Source organism: Protopterus annectens, chromosome 2.part1 (genome assembly GCF_019279795.1).
Source record: "Protopterus annectens isolate FY-2018-M chromosome 2.part1, PAN1.0, whole genome shotgun sequence".
NCBI lineage: Eukaryota > Metazoa > Chordata > Ceratodontiformes > Protopteridae > Protopterus > Protopterus annectens.
The window spans coordinates 1,869,239,056-1,869,260,707 of record NC_056729.1 but is presented as its reverse complement, the minus strand read 5'-3'; the positions used below and the strand labels follow the sequence as shown (position 1 = coordinate 1,869,260,707).

Here is a 21,652-nt window from a genome sequence, read left to right as displayed (position 1 = left end):
AACAATAAAAATTAATCCCAGAATTTTCAAAGACAAAATGCCCTAGATATTTAAAATTATAGATGCTTGTAAGTCATTAAACTTGGAATCCCAGTGTTAGTGCAGTGCATGCATAATTATTCAAGTATAATTTCATGAAAAAATTGCAAATGTGAACAATGATTTCATATTAACTCATGTATCAAGCAGCAATGAAAGGTGCATGCAAACTTTATCATGTGGCACATTGAACTTCCTCATAATGTTCTTTATGTAAAAGATGGGTGTGTCACTTCTCTTCAGGACGTGAAATGCAATATATATTCGCAGCATATCTCCACCAAGCTGACATTATATTAGAAATAAGATATACATATTTAAACCATAATTTGCTGGCAAAATAAATAGACTAGTAATCCTAGATTCCAGACATACAACACAGTGCACATAAAGTGATAATCTGGACATTCGTATATCTTTATAGATAAACTGCCAAACTAAACACTGTACATGGATGACTTTAATTACATTTATCAGCAAGGTTTGCTAAAACATGACTAAATGCTGAAGAACAACAGTCCTATATTGGAATGAACTACCACTTGGCCTCCATAACGATTAGACTGTTAATTTTTATGTCATTCAATTTATTACAAGAATACGTAAGATATGTGTTCTGTCTAGTGAAATAAAATCAATATTAAGATCCTAAATTAAGTACATTAGTATAGCATCAGAATTATAGTGGTATTTACTTTTTAAACAGGTAATTATTGTGCCATTAGAAATTTTGCAGATAGAATTGGCAATTACAAAGTGACACACACTTAATGTCACACTATTCTCTTGTCTTTAAGCTGAACATGTATGAATATAAAGCATAGGACTGGTTTGTGCATTATCTGATTAATAAAATGTTAACAGATAATCTCAAACTGTGGAGAAGACACACCCGTCTGTTGGTAGGGCCAGAATGAAATCAGACATCAATTTATATCTCACAAAAAAGTACATATCAAAAGCATTCTGGCTTTACCTTTGTGTAAGTTTTGTGAACTATAAATTGTTGTTCTTCTCTCAGTTTAGCCCTGCCTACAGATGTCTGTGTGACAAATATAAAATTATCAAAACAAGCTGTACTGCTGTGTCAGCCATAAAAGTAGTATGTATTTTGTTACAAGAATACTTTCTCATTGCCCAGTAGAAAGCAATTTCATGAATATGAAACTTTTGGCATTAAAATTCAATATAAATAAATATTTTTTCATTTCCTTTATAACTAAAAGTAGGCTCTAAGCATATCGTATACTTGAATTTTTCATTATTCTTCATAGCCTATTTTATTAGAACATATACAACTAACTTGGATGTTCAGCCTTTTTAAACAAACAGCGAAAATAGCTTAAAATGGTCAGAGATAGCAACACAAACATAGGAAATGTTCAGTATTAAAGTGATAGGGACACGATAAAATATTTTAACTTGGTGTCATGCAAATAGCTTTGCAATACTACATGGTTCCACAGAGGATACAGCTACAAAGAATAAAGTTAGTTCTTACTTTTAAAATAAACTTTATCATAAATTCATTAACTTGCCCATTCCTAAAAGTCAAAATGTTCCTTAAAACCTTGCAATGTGTCTATTAAAAGGTAAATTAGAAACAATGGAAGAGCAAACTTTAATTCACCCAGGTACTCATTTACAGATTTTGGAGCCATAACACAAAAAAGCCTTCCTTGTTTGACAGCAGGCGTTTTTCCAGTAAAAGGTAAGATTTGCATCAAGTATTCCTACACCACATCGTTCATAAACGAGGTCACTGGGTTCACCTTCACCCCAGGCGGTGTAGTTAAATTGGTCTTTATTGCTCCAGTACCAGTAATCCCAGATCCTGTGGTTGCGTAAGCCAATCCAGATGCCGTCCTTTGTGATATTATTCATTTTAATAAACTCAGTCACATTATTTTGGGCTGCAGGGCTGGGAATGCTGACCAAGTCTGTGTAGTTACATCGGCAGTACTGAAGAGCTTCTGTCCAGGTCAGTGTCTCTGTCACAAGATGCAGTGAATCGTTGCTTTTGGTACCTGCAAAATATGATTTTTATCTTATTACCACATTGTTTTCTTTGCTGAGGCATTAGGCCTGTACTGTTTTTTGTAAAAGCTGTAGACTTGAATGATCAGTCAATAAAAATATGCAGTAAACAGTTCTGAGCTGTGCACTTGGAATTAAATAGAAGATGATTTTTAAAGCACATAACTTATCAGTTACCTTGACAGCTAGGGGGCCTACTTTGTCCAGTCTGCTTGTTCTCCCTGTTATATTTATATTTTGCCAAGTACTTTGGCTTCAAGGATAAGCCCATCAGTTTGTAGATGGCAGCTACTTTGAATGCTGTTTGGGTGAAAATGTTTTGACAAAAACACTTTCAGCAATAGTGGTAGGTCCTCTTCCACAGTTTAGGTACTAGTCCATTTAACAGTATATTACTGAAATATTAACTTAGGGAAAAACTATGTCAGCAGACATTTTATTTATGAATTGCCCTAAGTAAGATCTGGGCCTATTGAACATTTTTTAAACTCTACTCAGTATATTTTTAACATCCTCCATTGTTATTTCAGGAAAAAACATTTATGTTATTTTAGTTAACTTTACGTATGTCCTTTAAATTGTTTGAACTAACCCTGCAAAGCCTTCAGTAAATACTTCTATGATTAAATATTTTTCAGTAACAATTTTGGACTCATACAATATTGGATCTAACTCATCGTGCTTCTTTATATTAATATATTTAAAATATATTTTATTATCAATGCCAATTAATGTATCCTTGCATTTTCTCTTTATGTTCTATAATTCATGTTTGAGCCTCCTGGTGATATCATTCAAACATGTTTTGTTATATGCGGTACAATGTCTTATATTTTGATTATATACACAGTTTCTTTTCCTCAGACGTCTAGTCAAACATTTATTCCACCAGGGTTTTCCTTTCCATTTTTGCTTTTCAATACTTTTAGTAGTTGTCTCTAAAAAATATAGTACAAATTCCTTTCTATTTCTTCTCCCAGCCACACTCTTTACATAAATTATATATATATATATATATATATATATAGCATCATATTGCGAACTGACCTTGATTAAAGGCTCCATTAGTGACTCCATTACTAAATCCTTATGTGACATACTCGTATCACTGTCTGCTTTTACATGGATATGTAATATATGTATTTACTGTTTCAGAAAGAACAGTATTATCGTCCAAGGTTCTCAACGGTGCTGATACTTTATCATTTGAAGTCATTCCATTTTTGTTCACCAATATTAAGTCTAAAATATTTAAGTTACTTGTTGGAGCCTCCACTTTCTGAGACAATTGTAATCATTTATCAGATCTAAAAATATGTTTTCATGGAAGTATCATAGAACTTGTGCTCCATTTAATAGCTGAGTAATTAAAATCACCCCGAACCAGTGTCGAACTACCTTCTAAGTTACCCTCCAGTACTTGAATAAAATATTGCTGTGGTAAACTGCTCTTGTTTTTGCTCCTTTAAGCCATGATTATTCTACACTCGTCCCATGATGTCACTTTTTTTTATATCTCACTTAATACCTCTTCTTCCTGATTCATACCTTCCAAATAACTGGTAATTAGTGAATCCACAAGCAACATAAGCCCTCGTCTCTTACTCTTCTTTTCATAATTTCCTATTTTAAATCCTTGGAAGTTCACATTACCATAGTACCATGAATCCGCAATTTCAGTCAACTGTGACTGGTATTGTTTTATTATGAAGTCTAGTCAGAATTTGTGCATTTAGTCTATTGTTTCTAGATTTGCATATATTTATTTCACTTTCTGTCTTGAATAAGATGCTCTAAAAAAGCTTTTCATATTTTCTTTAATAACAGTGATAAAAGTATATTTCCATTTTCACTGAACTGTATCAGGTCTATTGAATACACACATTAAATGATTCATCTCCCAGGCCCCTGTTTGTAAATGATTCATCTCCCAGGCCCCTGTTTGTAAATGATTCATCTCCCAGGCCCCTGTTTGTAAATGATTCATCTCCCAGGCCCCTGTTTGTAAATGATTCATCTCCCAGGCCCCTGTTTGTAAATTATTCATCTCCCAGGCCCCTCTTTGTAAGTGATTCATCTCCCAGGCCCCTGTTTGTAAATGATTCATCTCCCAGGCCCCTGTTTGTAAATTATTCATCTCCCAGGCCCCTGTTTGTAAATGATTCATCTACCAGGCCCCTGTTTGTAAATGATTCATCTCCCAAGCCCCTGTTTGTAAATTATTCATCTCCCAGGCCCCTCTTTGTAAATGATTCATCTCCCAAGCCCCTGTTTGTAAATGATTCATCTCCCAGGCCCCTCTTTGTAAATGATTCATCTCCCAGGCCCCTGTTTGTAAATGATTCATCTCCCAGGCCCCTGTTTGTAAATGATTCATCTCCCAAGCCCCCATTTGTAAATGATTCATCTCCCAGGCCCCTGTTTGTAAATTATTCATCTCCCAGGCCCCTCTTTGTAAGTGATTCATCTCCCAGGCCCCTGTTTGTAAATGATTCATCTCCCAGGCCCCTGTTTGTAAATGATTCATCTCCCAGGCCCCTGTTTGTAAATGATTCATCTCCCAGGCCCCTGTTTGTAAATGATTCATCTCCCAAGCCCCTGTTTGTAAATTATTCATCTCCCAGGCCCCTGTTTGTAAATGATTCATCTCCCAAGCCCCTGTTTGTAAATTATTCATCTCCCAGGCCCCTCTTTGTAAATGATTCATCTCCCAGGCCCCTGTTTGTAAATGATTCATCTCCCAGGCCCCTGTTTGTAAATGATTCATCTCCCAGGCCCCTCTTTGTAAATGATTCATCTCCCAGGCCCCTGTTTGTAAATGATTCATCTCCCAGGCCCCTGTTTGTAAATGATTCATCTCCCAGGCCCCTGTTTGTAAATGATTCATCTCCCAGGCCCCTGTTTGTAAATGATTCATCTCCCAGGCCCCTGTTTGTAAATGATTCATCTCCCAGGCCCCTGTTTGTAAATGATTCATCTCCCAGGCCCCTGTTTGTAAATGATTCATCTCCCAGGCCCCTGTTTGTAAATGATTCATCTCCCAGGCCCCTGTTTGTAAATGATTCATCTCCCAGGCCCCTGTTTGTAAATGATTCATCTCCCAGGCCCCTGTTTGTAAATGATTCATCTCCCAGGCCCCTGTTTGTAAATGATTCATCTCCCAGGCCCCTGTTTGTAAATGATTCATCTCCCAGGCCCCTGTTTGTAAATGATTCATCTCCCAGGCCCCTGTTTGTAAATGATTCATCTCCCAGGCCCCTGTTTGTAAATGATTCATCTCCCAGGCCCCTGTTTGTAAATGATTCATCTCCCAGGCCCCTGTTTGTAAATGATTCATCTCCCAGGCCCCTGTTTGTAAATGATTCATCTCCCAGGCCCCTGTTTGTAAATGATTCATCTCCCAGGCCCCTGTTTGTAAATGATTCATCTCCCAGGCCCCTGTTTGTAAATGATTCATCTCCCAGGCCCCTGTTTGTAAATGATTCATCTCCCAGGCCCCTGTTTGTAAATGATTCATCTCCCAAGCCCCTGTTTGTAAATGATTCATCTCCCAGGCCCCTGTTTGTAAATGATTCATCTCCCAGGCCCCTGTTTGTAAATGATTCATCTCCCAGGCCCCTGTTTGTAAATGATTCATCTCCCAGGCCCCTGTTTGTAAATGATTCATCTCCCAGGCCCCTGTTTGTAAATGATTCATCTCCCAGGCCCCTGTTTGTAAATGATTCATCTCCCAGGCCCCTGTTTGTAAATGATTCATCTCCCAGGCCCCTGTTTGTAAATGATTCATCTCCCAGGCCCCTGTTTGTAAATGATTCATCTCCCAGGCCCCTGTTTGTAAATGATTCATCTCCCAGGCCCCTGTTTGTAAATGATTCATCTCCCAGGCCCCTGTTTGTAAATGATTCATCTCCCAGGCCCCTGTTTGTAAATGATTCATCTCCCAGGCCCCTGTTTGTAAATGATTCATCTCCCAGGCCCCTGTTTGTAAATGATTCATCTCCCAGGCCCCTGTTTGTAAATGATTCATCTCCCAGGCCCCTGTTTGTAAATGATTCATCTCCCAGGCCCCTGTTTGTAAATGATTCATCTCCCAGGCCCCTGTTTGTAAATGATTCATCTCCCAGGCCCCTGTTTGTAAATGATTCATCTCCCAGGCCCCTGTTTGTAAATGATTCATCTCCCAGGCCCCTGTTTGTAAATGATTCATCTCCCAGGCCCCTGTTTGTAAATGATTCATCTCCCAGGCCCCTGTTTGTAAATGATTCATCTCCCAGGCCCCTGTTTGTAAATGATTCATCTCCCAGGCCCCTGTTTGTAAATGATTCATCTCCCAGGCCCCTGTTTGTAAATGATTCATCTCCCAGGCCCCTGTTTGTAAATGATTCATCTCCCAGGCCCCTGTTTGTAAATGATTCATCTCCCAGGCCCCTGTTTGTAAATGATTCATCTCCCAGGCCCCTGTTTGTAAATGATTCATCTCCCAGGCCCCTGTTTGTAAATGATTCATCTCCCAGGCCCCTGTTTGTAAATGATTCATCTCCCAGGCCCCTGTTTGTAAATGATTCATCTCCCAGGCCCCTGTTTGTAAATGATTCATCTCCCAGGCCCCTGTTTGTAAATGATTCATCTCCCAGGCCCCTGTTTGTAAATGATTCATCTCCCAGGCCCCTGTTTGTAAATGATTCATCTCCCAGGCCCCTGTTTGTAAATGATTCATCTCCCAGGCCCCTGTTTGTAAATGATTCATCTCCCAGGCCCCTGTTTGTAAATGATTCATCTCCCAGGCCCCTGTTTGTAAATGATTCATCTCCCAGGCCCCTGTTTGTAAATGATTCATCTCCCAGGCCCCTGTTTGTAAATGATTCATCTCCCAGGCCCCTGTTTGTAAATGATTCATCTCCCAGGCCCCTGCTTATACTTACCAAGGGTGCCAGAACTTATCAGAGATTTGGAATGCATGGCTAGGCCTAAAAAGGCCCTTGTGGTCATTAGCCTAGTAAACACCTATGAACTTATGAACCTATAAATAGTCCTGTGATATAAGATCTTACAATGTTTTATTGTTTAGGGAGTCCATCTTGTTCAAGATCTAATAATCATTAGTACACTTTATTATTATTTAAAAAATGCAGCACAAATAAAATAAAACACCTTCATTTTAAAATATATTTGATAACCACAATCTCACTCACTCACTCACTCATGCTATCATGTAAACCTGCTGACACACACACACAAAAACAATTAGATCCCACCAGCTCTGTTTAGTAGGTTATCTCAGGCTACAGCTCTACACACAAACAGAGCAGAGAAAACATTTTACTCACTGACTTAAGTTTAAACAACATTGATAGCTTCACTAGCCATCAATCAAATACAAAGCACACACCCCCAGCTCTCAGTACTATGATACCTACCTTGGGATATAGTCCTACTCACAAATAGAGTAGAAAAAAGTTTCTCACTGATTTGAATTTAAATACCACTGGCCACCAATCAAGTCCTGAACATGCCCCCCCCCCCCATCTCTGTACTCTGGAATCATACTGCCAATTATCACAAGAGAGCATGTACTGAATATACTCTCCAAAATTAAGAATAACCCAATTAACAGCACTAAGCAAGCACTGGAAGACCCGCTTCAAATATTATTCTGCCTGAGCCCATCAACTGGCCTTGTTCCACAGGCGTGGTGTTCAGCTGTTGTAATGCCAATCAAGAACAGTGGCCTCATCTCAAACCACAACAATTATAGACTCAGCAACCTAACAAGTCTTATATGTAAAGCTATGGAAATGTATCATTATTGACCCAATAAACTACGATATAAAAAATCTTATTAGAATAGTAAGTTTATTATTCCACAGCAGTTTGGCTTTGTTAATGGTAGATTATAATGTAATGAATCTTGTAGAGTTCTTTCAGAGGAATAATTAGGCTGTTGACTTTACACAAGCTGTCAACACAGCATACCTTGACCTCATCAAGACATCTGATACCTAATGGTTAAGGTGTTTGCCTTACAAACACAAGGTGCAGGGTTTGAGTCTCACAAGGGATAATTGGCCAGGCTTAAAATGGCTCGCAAAGATAGTTAGCTTAGTACTAACCTATGAACATGAACATATAATAAAGAAATCGAATGACCTCCACATTGACCTGTATGTGATTAGGCAGATAGCCAACTGGCATAGAGATAGGACTCAGACTATGAGAATCAGCATTGCATCAAGTGAGAAAATGAAGGTGAACAGAAGAGTCTGGCATGGGTCAGTTCTGGGGCCTCTGCTTCTTGGCATCTACTTCTCCAACCTGTGATTATGAAATGAGGATCTCTGGTTAACAAAGTTTGCAGATGATTGTAAGCTAGTAGTCATCGTCAGGTCTCTGTCTGACATATATACACTCCAGCAGGAGCTTGTACTTGGCAGTAGCTGTGCTACATATGTGTTAAAGCTCAGGGTCAAAAAGTGCAACTTTGTATCAGTGGATAAGCACCCTGTAGCTTCTGCCTTCTGCATAGGTAACACAAACCTTCAAAATGAAAATGGTGCATGAGACCTGGACAGAAAAATCCCTTACATTTGACCATTATGTTGGAGCAGTAGTTAGGAAATCTTTCTACTTTGCACAATTCATAGATAAAGGTATATCGTCATGATCTAAAGAAGTCAAAAACTCCTTGCGCTATGCACTGATTAGACCCATCATTGCATGCAATGCATCCTTTGGGATGCAGATTACTCAACATATCAAACAATGGGAGAGATCCAAGAAGTTTGTTACCAAAAAATTGATGGGTTAAAAGACCTTATCTACAAGAAAAGACTAAAGGCTTTTCCTTGTGCTCAGTTTTATACAGACGCCTTAGGGGTCACTTGTGCCTTGTTTGTAAACCCAAAAAGGATACAGTAGTCAAAAAAAATTATACTTCAATAAATCAAACAGTACAGTCAACACTGTAGCCAGAGACATAAATCTACCCCCAACAAATACCTAAGACTAGGAAGAGTGATAGATTTGTCATGCAGTACCTACCCCTTCTCTGGAATAAACTCCATCTACAAATTAAGCAATATGACACACAATCTGAATTTCAGAAATGCTGGTCAACAGGATGGGAAGTCAGAAATTCACCCTGATATTACTGCCCTGGCCCTGCATGCAAACAGAGTCAAAGCCTAAGGTTAGGCATTGACAGGGTGGAAATGTCCTCGAGGCTTAGTTGACTCCTACGAATTGTGTAGAAGCAACATACAATATTTTGCTGATGTGTAAATATGTTAATCTTTTTCACAAGTGTTAGACACCCTTGAAAAAATGTGAATTGCATCACAGGGAAATAGCACGTGACATTTCATCTTAAAAATGCATTGCATTGTATTAAGTAAATACTTTTGAGTACAGGGAAACAGATAAAGCATGTTGTTGACTGAATAATTGCGCTGGTTCTGAAGTACTACTAATAGACGAGACTGCAAGTTACTAAAGCTAGAGGACTGAGGGGGTTTGGAATTATTTAGGATGTAAATATGATAGTCCATGGAAACTATAATGTGGAAAATAAGGTGATGATACATTGAATAAAATGTTGTTTTCATCTACAGATCTCTGTAGAAATGGGATATAAAGAACTGTTGTGTAACAATGTTAAAAAAATAGAAGATGTGACAGATAATGTAAAAATATTATTGCAGATGGAGTGAGGTAACTGCGGAGTGCTTTAAAGGAAAACATTACAATATTAATTTGAGTGAAAATGAAGAGCAGCAGTTTTAATTGTGTTAGAGTGTGAATAAGTGTAAAACAATAAAATATCCCTAATCTTTTAAGTAAGTACCCTGGCATTTTCTGCATACACCTGTGCTACCACAATTGAGACAGATTGGACCTTGAGTTAATGTCACATTCAGCTGATGGCACGCTTGGGAATGAAGTCCCCACTTATGTTGCAATGTTGTGTCAATACAGAAAAATTAATCCAAGCATCTGGTATGAGAATAAAATTCACACATGTTTGATCTTCCAACAACAAAGGTGAGTGTGGTACTTCTAGATCCACTGACATTGATATGTTTTGACCGTCAAGGATAGCCTGCTTTGAGTGTTACCTTTTGACTTGATTACAGAACTTCAAAGCACTGACTACTCATAGTATCTCTATGAAAAATGCTCCACTGACCCAACAATTTACTAAGCTTCTGGCATCATTCTGGTGTCATTCTAAGGGCATCTAGTATCTGTCTGCCTGGGATGACATGATTGACAGACCACAATGCTTTGCCAGAGATGGCCTGCACCTGTCACCCTTGGGATTCCAGATACTGGCTAAGGCTCTTGCCACCCCTATAGTGCCTTTTTAAGGCAAGGTTCAAATGACAAAACTACCACCATAACTGGTACAAGCAAGCAAAATCTAAGGGTAATGCTACTCATTGCTAGAAGTCTAAACCTCAAAATGCACTCTCTTGAGGCACTCCTTAAAATGGAGAACATCAATATCTGTGCAGTGACAGAGACCTGGTTCAAGGCTCCAGAGAGCACCCCTGCATTACCAGGCTAAAATTCATACCACACCTTTTGGCCACCTAACCTGGACTGAAACACTAAATGTGGAGGCGTGTCCATATTCATTAAGGATATCCACACCTCCAGGCTAGTTGCTCAACATAATGCATCCAACATTATCCAAGTGCTACTAACACTGGGCAAGACTGCAATCCAAATTGTAGCTTGCTACAGATCCCCCACTATGCCCCAGGATTCCCACTCCTCATTTCTTGATACACTGGAAAATATTAGGGTACAACCTAACACCCTAATAATGGGTGATTTCAAGTACCCTCCCCATTAACTGGGAAAACTACTCATATACCAACTCTTTTGCTCACCGTTTTCTGGGGTTCATAAACTGCAATGCTTTGGATCAATTTATTCACACCCCCCACCAGGGCAGCAATACCCTTGACCTGGTCATTACCAACATGGATGACCAGTGTTCCACACCAGAGGTCAATTCCTCGTTGGTCAGATCTGATCACAAGCTAATCACGCAAGACATCCACATCTCTCCCCCACTCCCCATTAGGGAAACCACTGTAAAAAATTTCTCCAAAGCCAACTTCACGCTTATTAAGACAGAAATGACAAACTTCACGACACCCATGCAGACGTACAATAGAGGTACGACTGCTGAATTCTACACAAATGCACTTTATAAGCACTTACATGAGTGCATGGATCATGCTATCCCTAACAGAACCAAGATGCTATCTTCCAAAAAAAAGGAAGCCAATCTGCTAGTCTCCTGCCATCAACAAACTCTACAACAGAAGAAAGAAACTGCTGCAAAAAAGAGTAAAATCCCATGATTGAAGGAACTCCTGGTCAGCCTCAGTAAGAAGCTGAGATCTCTCATAAAATCCTCCAAAGCTAGTTATGAAAACAAAATCACCACTGTTTCTAAAGACAACCACAAAGCATTCTATAGCTGTCAGGAATCTCAATGGCAGCACTCAGATCTGCTCTGAGTTACAGCACAATGCCACTAAATATACAGAGCCAACTGATCTTGCCAACATCCTGGCAAATAGGTTCAGTGCTAACTTTAACCCCATCTCACCCCCTAAAGGGCCCATCTCTATACCGGAAGAATGCAAAGTTCCTGTAATCACAGCTACACAGGTAAAAACCACACTCTCCAAAGCCAAGAACACAGCATCCATGGGACAGGACAACATCCCAGGCTGCGTTCTACACAAACTACAGAATGAACTGGCACCCCACCCAAGTACCATGTTCAATCATAGCCTCACCTCAGGATTTGTGCCCACTGAATGGCGCAGAGCAACAGTTATCACACTCCACAAAGGGAGACCCACCACAGACCCCGGGAACTACCGCCCCATTAGCTTGATGAGCCTGGTCTGCAAGGCCATGGAATTTATCATCAAGGAACTTATAAACAAAGACATTGGTAATCTCCAAACTCTGGACCCCACCCAGTTTGGGTTTGTAAAAGGCAGATCATGTCTCCTAAACCTGATAGACTTCTTTGAAGCAGTCTCCAAAGCCGTAGATGAGGGTAAGGTGGTTTACACAGCCTATCTAGACCTCGCCAAAGCATTCAACACCATCCCCCATTCTGGAATTATAGATAAACTCACTAAACTAGGTATAAATCCTATGTCACAAGATGGGTTGCCAACTATCTCACTGACAGAATGCACACGGTGAAAGTAGCAGACTCCAAATCCGACTTCAGACTAGTGACAAGTGGAGTACCACAGGGTTCAGGCCTGGGTCCTCTCCTGTTTGGTATCTACTTCTCTGAAGTACAGGATAACACAGAAGGTCTTTGGCTAATGAAGTTTGCAGATGACTGCTAACTAGGACCCATAATCAAAACCCTTAACAATGTGGACATCCTACAAAAGGGTCTCACTGAGACAGGTGCCTGGTGTCAAAGCCATGGCCTCAAGCTCAATGCCAAAATGTGAATTGTCATCCCTTTTGGTAAAAACTCTGTACACATGAACTACCACATAGGTGGGAGTCTACATAACACAGAACATGTGATATGAGACCTTGGGACACAGGTGGACAGTAGTCTCTCCTTTGATAATCGCATCACCACAGTAGTCAGTAAATCCTTCTACATGGCACACCTCATCAAAAAAGGTTTCTCATCCAGGAAAAAAGAGGTCATTGTTCCCCTCTACTCATCACTCATTAGACCCACTATAGAGTACAATACCTCTTTTGGTATGTACCTCACAAGACATCTACAACAACTGGAAAGGCCACAGAAATACCTCACAAAGAGGATTACTGGCCTCAAACATATGCCCTATGCAGACCGTCTCAAAAAACTCCAGCTTTACTCCATTGCATATTGCCTACTCAGGGGCGATCTCTGCCTAACATACAAAGCTATGTCAACCCCAAAGCTGTTGGACATGCTCCACTTAAAGAAATCCCAATCCCTCAGAGCTACATGCTCTTGGGACCTAAACCTTGTCACTACAATAAACAGAACATGCTGGAGGGATAGAGTCCTGTCCCAGAGACTTCCCATACTCTGGAATAAACTACCTATCTATATCAAACAAAGCTCCTCATTAGCACTCTTCAAGAAAAATCTTGATGACTGGATGGGATCACTTCTGTGGCGCTGCTCGACAGGGGCACAGTAAAATAATTTTCTTGGGTGGCAAAAGCCAGGGTACCTTTTGGGCAAGGCTTATATAGGCCCTAGGGCCAAAAGCCTAGTACCTACCTATGAACCTATGAACATTTTTCACTTGTGCATACATGATTCAGCATAAAAATCATAATTTCATTTATATAATAGTTGGTAGGAAATGTATAATGTATACAGACAAAACTATGAATGTTTTCTGGAAGAGCTTGTTCTGAAATGTTCGTCTTCTGTCGTTATGACACTATCTCTTTTGTACTCTGTATTACCTTATTCATAATTCCTTGACCCACTCTGTGTAACCTTTACCTTTTCACCTTCATATCATGCTTTAGTATCATTCCCTCTCTTAACAGCAAGTTATGAAACACCAAGTTAAAGTGATAAAGATTTCAACATCATTACAAAGTTTCTTTTTGTATAAAATGCTAGTAGCTTGTGATTGACAGGTTCTTCCCTACATATACTTACCAGATAATGTCATCTCTGCAGTAGTCAGTGTCCCACTCCCAGTGGTGGTTGAAGACTCTGGAATATCTGTTATAAATTTGAAAAAATAGTGGGTTATCTGTCAGGGTTCCAATTTAAAAAAATGTTCAATGATTATTTTTGTCTTAGCGGCAGATATAGCTTATTATTGCCTAAAAGCAGAAATTCCAGAAATACACCAAATGCTGATATCATATCAGGTTATAACAACGTGTCTACATAAACAGATCTAGTTCAATTGAGTGACAAACAAAATAATTGAAACCTATATGGATGAGACCGTATGATCAACAATTCAGTTCCTTGATCAACTGAAGTGAAAATACCAGCAAACAAGTCAATACAATGTTTTTGCAGTAGTGCAAGCCTCCCACTCCCCAAACCCTGACAATTATACATTATTTCTCCAGTGCCATAGTGCCCAGTAACCATAGTGCCCAGTAATACTATGGTAATAATGTGTTGTCCAGTCTCTCAATAAAGCTGCAATGAGCAACTTGTTATTGGTGAGTCATTATCATACCTCAGAATCCAAGACTGTGCTCTTAAGCCTAAGTTTACTAGTGTTCCTCTACCAACTTTTACATCTCAGTTGCCCAGGCACCTTCAAACACATATACATGTTGGCACACACACACACACACACACACACACACACACACACACACACACACACACACACACACACACACACACACATGCATATATACACATACATGGATACACCCACACAGACAGCCTTGAATATTCCTTGACTGCAGTGAATGGGTATATACAGTCAAAAGACAACATCGTTTTTTTTTTCTCATTGCTGCCCAATAATATAGCAGAGCTATTCTTTGAGTTGCTCAGTCATGCCATTTAAATGACAGTTATATTTCTAGGGGAGAGCATTAGCCATGTCCTCAGATTGTTACATTTGCAGTGGCTTTGCCAGTGTTGGCACTTGTCTGTATTATTGACTGCTGCATATGCAGTATACCACCATGGTGATACCATGGTCCTTGAATCACTTGAGCCTAATGCACTGTACAGTTCTGATGTAAACAGGAATGTGCAATGCAATAGGTATTTATGAATACCTGGATGCATTTGAATCAACAAACATCACACAAATCTATCTGATATAAATAACTTTTTAACTAATTTTAATTGTACCAAAGTTTGAAATTATATGTTAGAAGCATTCCAGCTGATTTTACTAACAAACATCGTACAAATCTATCTGATATAAATAACTTTTTAACTAATTTTAATTGTACCAAAGTTTGAAATTATATGTTAGAAGCATTCCAGCTGATTTTACTCTGTCTCTCTGACTAGGATGTTTCTGATACTCTCAGTTCCTTAAAACTAGACACGGTTCCTGGCCCTGACTATTTTGATGCATTTTAAACAAAAAAAGATAAAATATACTTGATTTCCATTTTCCAGAAGCTTTTTAATGATATAAAAACAAATGATCTTTCAGATAAACGTATGAATTAGTCTAGGATAATCTTTATCGACTTGCGTAATGTGGACACTTGGTCAATCTTTCTCTTGCAATTAAAACTCATCTAATCTCTCTGATGAACATAGAAGTTACACTGTCTGGTAGAATTATTTCAAGAATTTATTTGTGATTCATGAAAAAGAGATTAACCCAAAACAACAATATTATAGTGGAGCTGATTTTATATCACAATAAAAATATAATATACCAATGGTTATATTTCTTTTAGATGACTAAAAGCATTTAATCAAGTTCATGTTTCCTTCCTGTATGAAAAGTTTCAAAAATTCAAACTTACTGACAAATGTAACAATGCTATTAGGGTCCCCTAAAAATCTGTCTCATTGTGTTTATTAATTAATCCAATTAAGATCCTAACTGGGACTAGGTAAGGATGGCCCTTATTTCCACATCTTTGTTTTATTGCTTTTATGACATGATTCAAGACTTAACCACAATGGTAATACACATTAGAAACAAAACAAAAAAATTAATGTATATGCCTTTTGAAGATTTTTTGTTATATTATTTTAACACTAAACAATCTATCCATAGCAGTTTTCAAATTTGTAGAGGAGTTAACAAAAGCTTTGAATAATAAATATTGAGAAATCAGAACTTCTTTCCATATGCATCATTAGATATCTTAGATTACAAGGATTTAATTCCTAAAATATAGCAGCTAATGAACTTAAATTCTTACAGGTTAAATATACATGTAAATGGGTGATGGCTGGCTCAGTGGCACAGTGTATAGCACTGTCATCTCACAGCAAGAAGTTCACTGGGTTGATTCTTGGCTGCAGAGCTTTCTGTGCAGATTCTGCATGTCATCCCTGCGGTTGCATTGGTTTCCTTTGAGTGATCTGGTTTCCTCCCACATTTCAAAGGCATGAAGTAGGTGGATTGGACACTCTAAATTAGCCACATGTGTAAGTGTGAGGGCAATTTTGGTGTGGAAGAACTACTACAGTAGGGCTAGCCAAATGGAAGTGTAATCCTTGGCTCTAGATGATTATCACTGTTGATGTGACACTCTGACCCTATATCAAAAAATGGGAAAAAGGGGTTGTGGATGGATGGATTTATTGGAAATAATAAAAGTAGACTCACTTTCAGTTAACTCAACATAAGATAAACAGGGAATAAAAAATAGAATATCACGGCATACTTTGAATTCAAGTATAGCCTATTTGTGGAATATTTGGTTATTAAAATGAATGATATGCTGCTCCTTTCCTTTGCTATAATATGGTTTTACATATCTCACCAGACTGTTTTATTTCAGCAAACTTAGAGGGGTTTCTTTATCTACTCCAATCATTATCTTCCCCATCTCCCATACTCTCTATTACATCTGAGGGGAAACTCCCCTCAAGTGACCATTCCTCCCCTTAGGGACAGTCATGGATGACCTCTATTCCAGCTGGGACTGGCATTTACATTCCTCCTGTCATTAATTCATCAGGTGAGCAAGCTAGTCGTCTAACCTGGGTCAGCTGGGACGTAGTCTGGTCAGTGTCCTTTTATGTCACTGGAACAGCTTTCCCCCACCTAAATATAATTCTGAATATAATCAGAATTACCAACCTGAAGCTAAAATCATTCCTCAAATATTATAAAGAGAAATTCAGACTTATCTCATTGTAGATTACCTGTCTATAGAAAAACAATGCATTCTCTCACATATGTATAATTATTTTATTATGTCTTTTACTTGGTCATTCATTTGCCAAATTACTGGAACTCCTTTCTAAAGGCAACATGCAGTTTCTAAAATAACAATAAAGCTGGATAAGTGCTTCTAAATTATTACTTTAAAAATAATTTACACCTATATATATATATATATATAAATAATCAGATTCAGAAATGCTCGCATCCGCAGTAGCGAATGGTAGTGTGCATTCGCTAATGTGAAATCAATGTTCTGATAACAGTTCACACTTTAGTGGGGATTGGGAAATTTACCCTTTTCCTCACTGTAGTGCAATCTCAGAGTTGGAATATATAATTTGCAGGGGTGAGAGGGATGCAACCCCCACATGCAGGGTGCAGGGGGGCTTACCCTCCTGCAAAACAATTAGAACTTGTATAATTAAATGTTTTAGGAGACATTAATCAGGATAGCCTGATTGTCTGAAGTCAGCTCCTGCTATTTCATTTAACATCAAATGTGGATGTAGGAGAAAGGTCATTCGGAATTATAGGAAGATAGAAATTAATTTTTGACTAATTGACTACGATTTTTTTGACTTTCTACATTTTAATAATTATCCAATAAATATGTATCCTAACTCGTGAGCACCTTACAAAAATGTATAATGAATTTAATTTAATAAGTTGAAAACTGTTATATTGTTTAGTTAATATCTATCCCACTACACAATATTTGAGCATTTCATTCTCTCTGTAACTTGTAAGCGCTAGGCTTTTGCAAAGTTTTTCTTTGAAAAGAAACGCCTATAAATCTTGCACATAGTTTTCTTCATTATATTTAATATACAGCTCAGAAGTTATAATTTAGAAACAGTTAATATGGTGGGATTTCAATAAAGCCTACATTTTTTTTCATGTAGGCATCGCACTGCGGTGCCTGCACATCTGCAAACATTTTTAGAATCGGTAATCACTGCTGACTGGTGAGCATGCATGCGTAAACAAGGAAAATTCCATGGCATGCAAATTGCCACATAAGCAGGTGAATGTCATGCAAACGATGCAGGTTGAGCGATCCCACAAGCAGAAAGGCATCTGTTCAGACTCCGTGTGAGTGTCTGTAGTGTACATGGAAACATTTGTTGTACAGGAATCTAGACACACAAAAGGGGTTATAAAACTGCAGAAATATGGATATAAATCCCCTGAAAATGTTATACTACATACACATATGAGCAAAACTATTACTGTGGATGTCAGAAAAGAGGAAGTGAATAAGTTAAATTAATAATTTTTTAAAAATCTCAGCATGTTTGCGCTACGTGCCACAGTCAGAAAACATGCATAATCGAAAAAAGATATGAAACAAAAGGATTTTGTAATATTTGACAGAAATGTATATAGTACTTTGCGTCGGGTCCATATTGTGGTGCATTGCTGCGGCTGCTAAGGTCATAGGGCTATGAAGCATGTAGTTTCAAGGCTTTCAGCATGATAGGAAAAAGTACTAATCATGCCCGCATGCCCCTTCATGAAGGCTCTTACATCATGTTGATGTTTACACTGGATATGGCTGACATCGGGGGGGTGTCCTATCACTTCTAGGCTCTTTTAAGCTTAGGTGTGTCTGTTTGCATGGCATAGTGTGCTGCCCATTAAAATTAGACCATTAAATGATGTTAATTATATTGTAGGCAGTTGGAATGCATCATAGTTAGCTAATCACACCTTCTGGACCTACAGCAGACCTGTTTATGCATACATCCTACATTTTAATTTTCCCCCAATACTTTGGACCACTGGAGTACAGACTTGAGAATTTTAACTGAAAAAATGTTAGGGGCTGCTGCAGGTCTGCTACATCTGTGTGTGCTAGATGCTGAGGTCAGTGCTGCTGCTGATGCTACATCTGTATGTGCTAGAGGATGAGGTCAGTGCTGATGCTTCTACATCTGTATGTACTAGATGCTGAGGTCAGTGCTGATGCTGCTGCTACATCTGTATGTGCTAGATGCTGAGGTCAGTGCTGATGCTGCTGCTACAACTGTATGTGCTAGATGCTGAGGTCAGTGCTGATGCTGCTGCTACATCTGTATGTGCTAGATGCTGAGGTCAGTGCTGATGCTGCTGCTACATCTGTATGTGCTAGATGCTGAGGACAGTGCTGATGCTGCTGCTACATCTGTATGTGCTAGATGTGAGGTCAGTGCTGATTCTGCTGCTACATCTGTGCTACATGCTGCAGTCAGTGCTGATGGTGCTACATCTGTATGTGCTAGATGCTGAGGTCAGTGCTGATGCTACATCTGTATCTGCTAGATGCTGAGGTCAGTGCTGCTGCTGCTACATTTGTATGTGCTAGATGCGGTGGTCAGTGCTGATGCTGCTGCTACATTTGTATGTGCTAGATGCGGTGGTTAGTGCTGATGCTGCTGCTACATCTGTATGTGCTAGATGCTGAGGTCAGTGCTGATGCTGCTACATCTGTATGTACTAGATGTGAGGTCAGTGCTGATGCTGCTACATCTGTATGTACTGGATGTGAGGTCAGTGCTGCTGCTACATCTGTATGTGCTAGAGGCTGAGCTCAGTGCTGATGCTGCTGCTACATCTGTATGTGCCAGATGTTGTGGTCAGTGCTGATACTGCTGTTACATCTGTATGAGCTAGAGGCTGAGGTCAGTGCTGATGCTGCTGCTACATCTGTATGTGCTAGAGGCTGAGGTCAATGCTGCTGCTACATCTGTATGTGCTAGAGGCTGAGGTCAGTGCTGATGCTACATCTGTATGTGCTAGATGATGAGGTCGGTGCTCCTGCTGCTACACCTGTATGTGCTAGATGCTGAAGTCAGTGCTGATGCTGCTGCTACATCTGTATGTGCTAGATGCTGTGGTCAGTGCTGATACTGCTGTTACATCTGTATGAGCTAGATGCTGAGGTCAGTGCTGATGCTGCTGCTACATCTGTATGTGCTAGAGGCTGAGGTCAGTGCTGATGCTACATCTGTATGTGCTAGATGATGAGGTCAGTGCTCCTGCTGCTACATCTGTATGTGCTAGATGCTGAGGTCAGTGCTGATGCTGCTGCTACACCTGTATATGCTAGATGATGAGGACAGTGCTGATGCTGCTGCTACATCTGTATGTGCTAGATGTGAGATCAGTGCTGATTCTGCTGCTACATCTGTGCGACATGCTGCAGTCAGTGCTGATGGTGCTACATCTGTATTTGCTAGATGCTGAGGTCAGTGCTGATGCTACATCTGTATGTGCTAGATGCTGAGGTTAGTGCTGATGCTTCTGCTACATCTGTATGTGCTAGATGCTACGGTCAGTGCTGCTGCTGCTACATCTGTATGTACTAGATGCTGAGGCTGCTGCTACATCTGTATGTGTTAGATGCTGAGGTCAGTGCTGCTGCTGATGCTACATCTGTATGTGCTGCATGCTGAGGTCAGTGCTGCTGCTACATCTGTATGTGCTAGAGGCTGAGGTCAGTGCTGATGCTACATCTGTATGTGCTAGATGATGAGGTTGGTGCTCCTGCTGCTACATCTGTATGTGCTAGATGCTGAAGTCAGTGCTGATGCTGCTGCTACATCTGTATGTGCTAGATGCTGTGGTCAGTGCTGATACTGCTGTTACATCTGTATGAGCTAGATGCTGAGGTCAGTGCTGATGCTGCTGCTACATCTGTATGTGCTAGAGGCTGAGGTCAGTGCTGATGCTACATCTGTATGTGCTAGATGATGAGGTCAGTGCTCCTGCTGCTACATCTTTATGTGCTAGATGCTGAAGTCCATGCTGCTGCTGCTACATCATTATGTGCTGGATTCTGAGGTCAGTGTTGATGCTGCTGTTACATCTGTATGTGCTAGATGCTGAGGTCAGTGCTGATGCTGCTACATCTGTATGTGCTAGATGCTGAGGTCAGTGCTGATGCTGCTGCTACACCTGTATATGCTAGATGATGAGGACAGTGCTGATGCTGCTGCTACATCTGTATGTGCTAGATGTGAGATCAGTGCTGATTCTGCTGCTACATCTGTGCGACATGCTGCAGTCAGTGCTGATGGTGCTACATCTGTATGTGCTAGATGCTGAGGTCAGTGCTGATGCTACATCTGTATGTGCTAGATGCTGAGGTTAGTGCTGATGCTTCTGCTACATCTGTATGTGCTAGATGCTGAGGTCAGTGCTGCTGCTGCTACATCTGTATGTGCTAGATGCTGAGGCTGCTGCTACATCTGTATGTGTTAGATGCTGAGGTCAGTGCTGCTGCTGATGCTACATCTGTATGTGCTGCATGCTGAGGTCAGTGCTGCTGCTACATCTGTATGTGCTAGATGCTGTGGCCAGTGCTGATACTGCTGTTACATCTGTATGAGCTAGATGCTGAGGTCAGTGCTGATGCTGCTGCTACATCTGTATGTGCTAGAGGCTGAGGTCAGTGCTGATGCTACATCTGTATGTGCTAGATGATGAGGTCAGTACTCCTGCTGCTACATCTGTATGTGCTAGATGCTGAAGTCAGTGCTGGTGCTGCTACATCATTATGTGCTGGATTCTGAGGTCAGTGTTGATGCTGCTGTTACATCTGTATGTTCTAGATGCTGAGGTCAGTACTGATGCTGCTACATATGTATGTGCTAGATGCTGAGGTCAGTGCTGATGCTGCTGCTACACCTGTATATGCTAGATGATGAGGACAGTGCTGATGCTGCTGCTACATC

General features: G+C 39.9%; 1 protein-coding gene across 1 annotated transcript in view; it reads right to left on the bottom strand.

Moving 5' to 3' along the window:
* Positions 1–1,061: 1,061 nt before the first annotated feature.
* Positions 1,062–21,652, bottom strand: part of LOC122794667 (plasma kallikrein-like) — a 526,744-nt gene continuing 506,153 nt past the window's right edge. Inside the window, exons 8-9 of the mRNA XM_044063289.1 lie at positions 13,748–13,813; positions 1,062–2,066 (exon numbers count right to left, since the gene is read on the bottom strand). Coding sequence (XP_043919224.1) covers positions 1,678–2,066; positions 13,748–13,813 — 455 coding nt within the window. The 3' untranslated portion in view covers positions 1,062–1,677. The remainder of the gene's footprint in view (positions 2,067–13,747; positions 13,814–21,652) is intronic.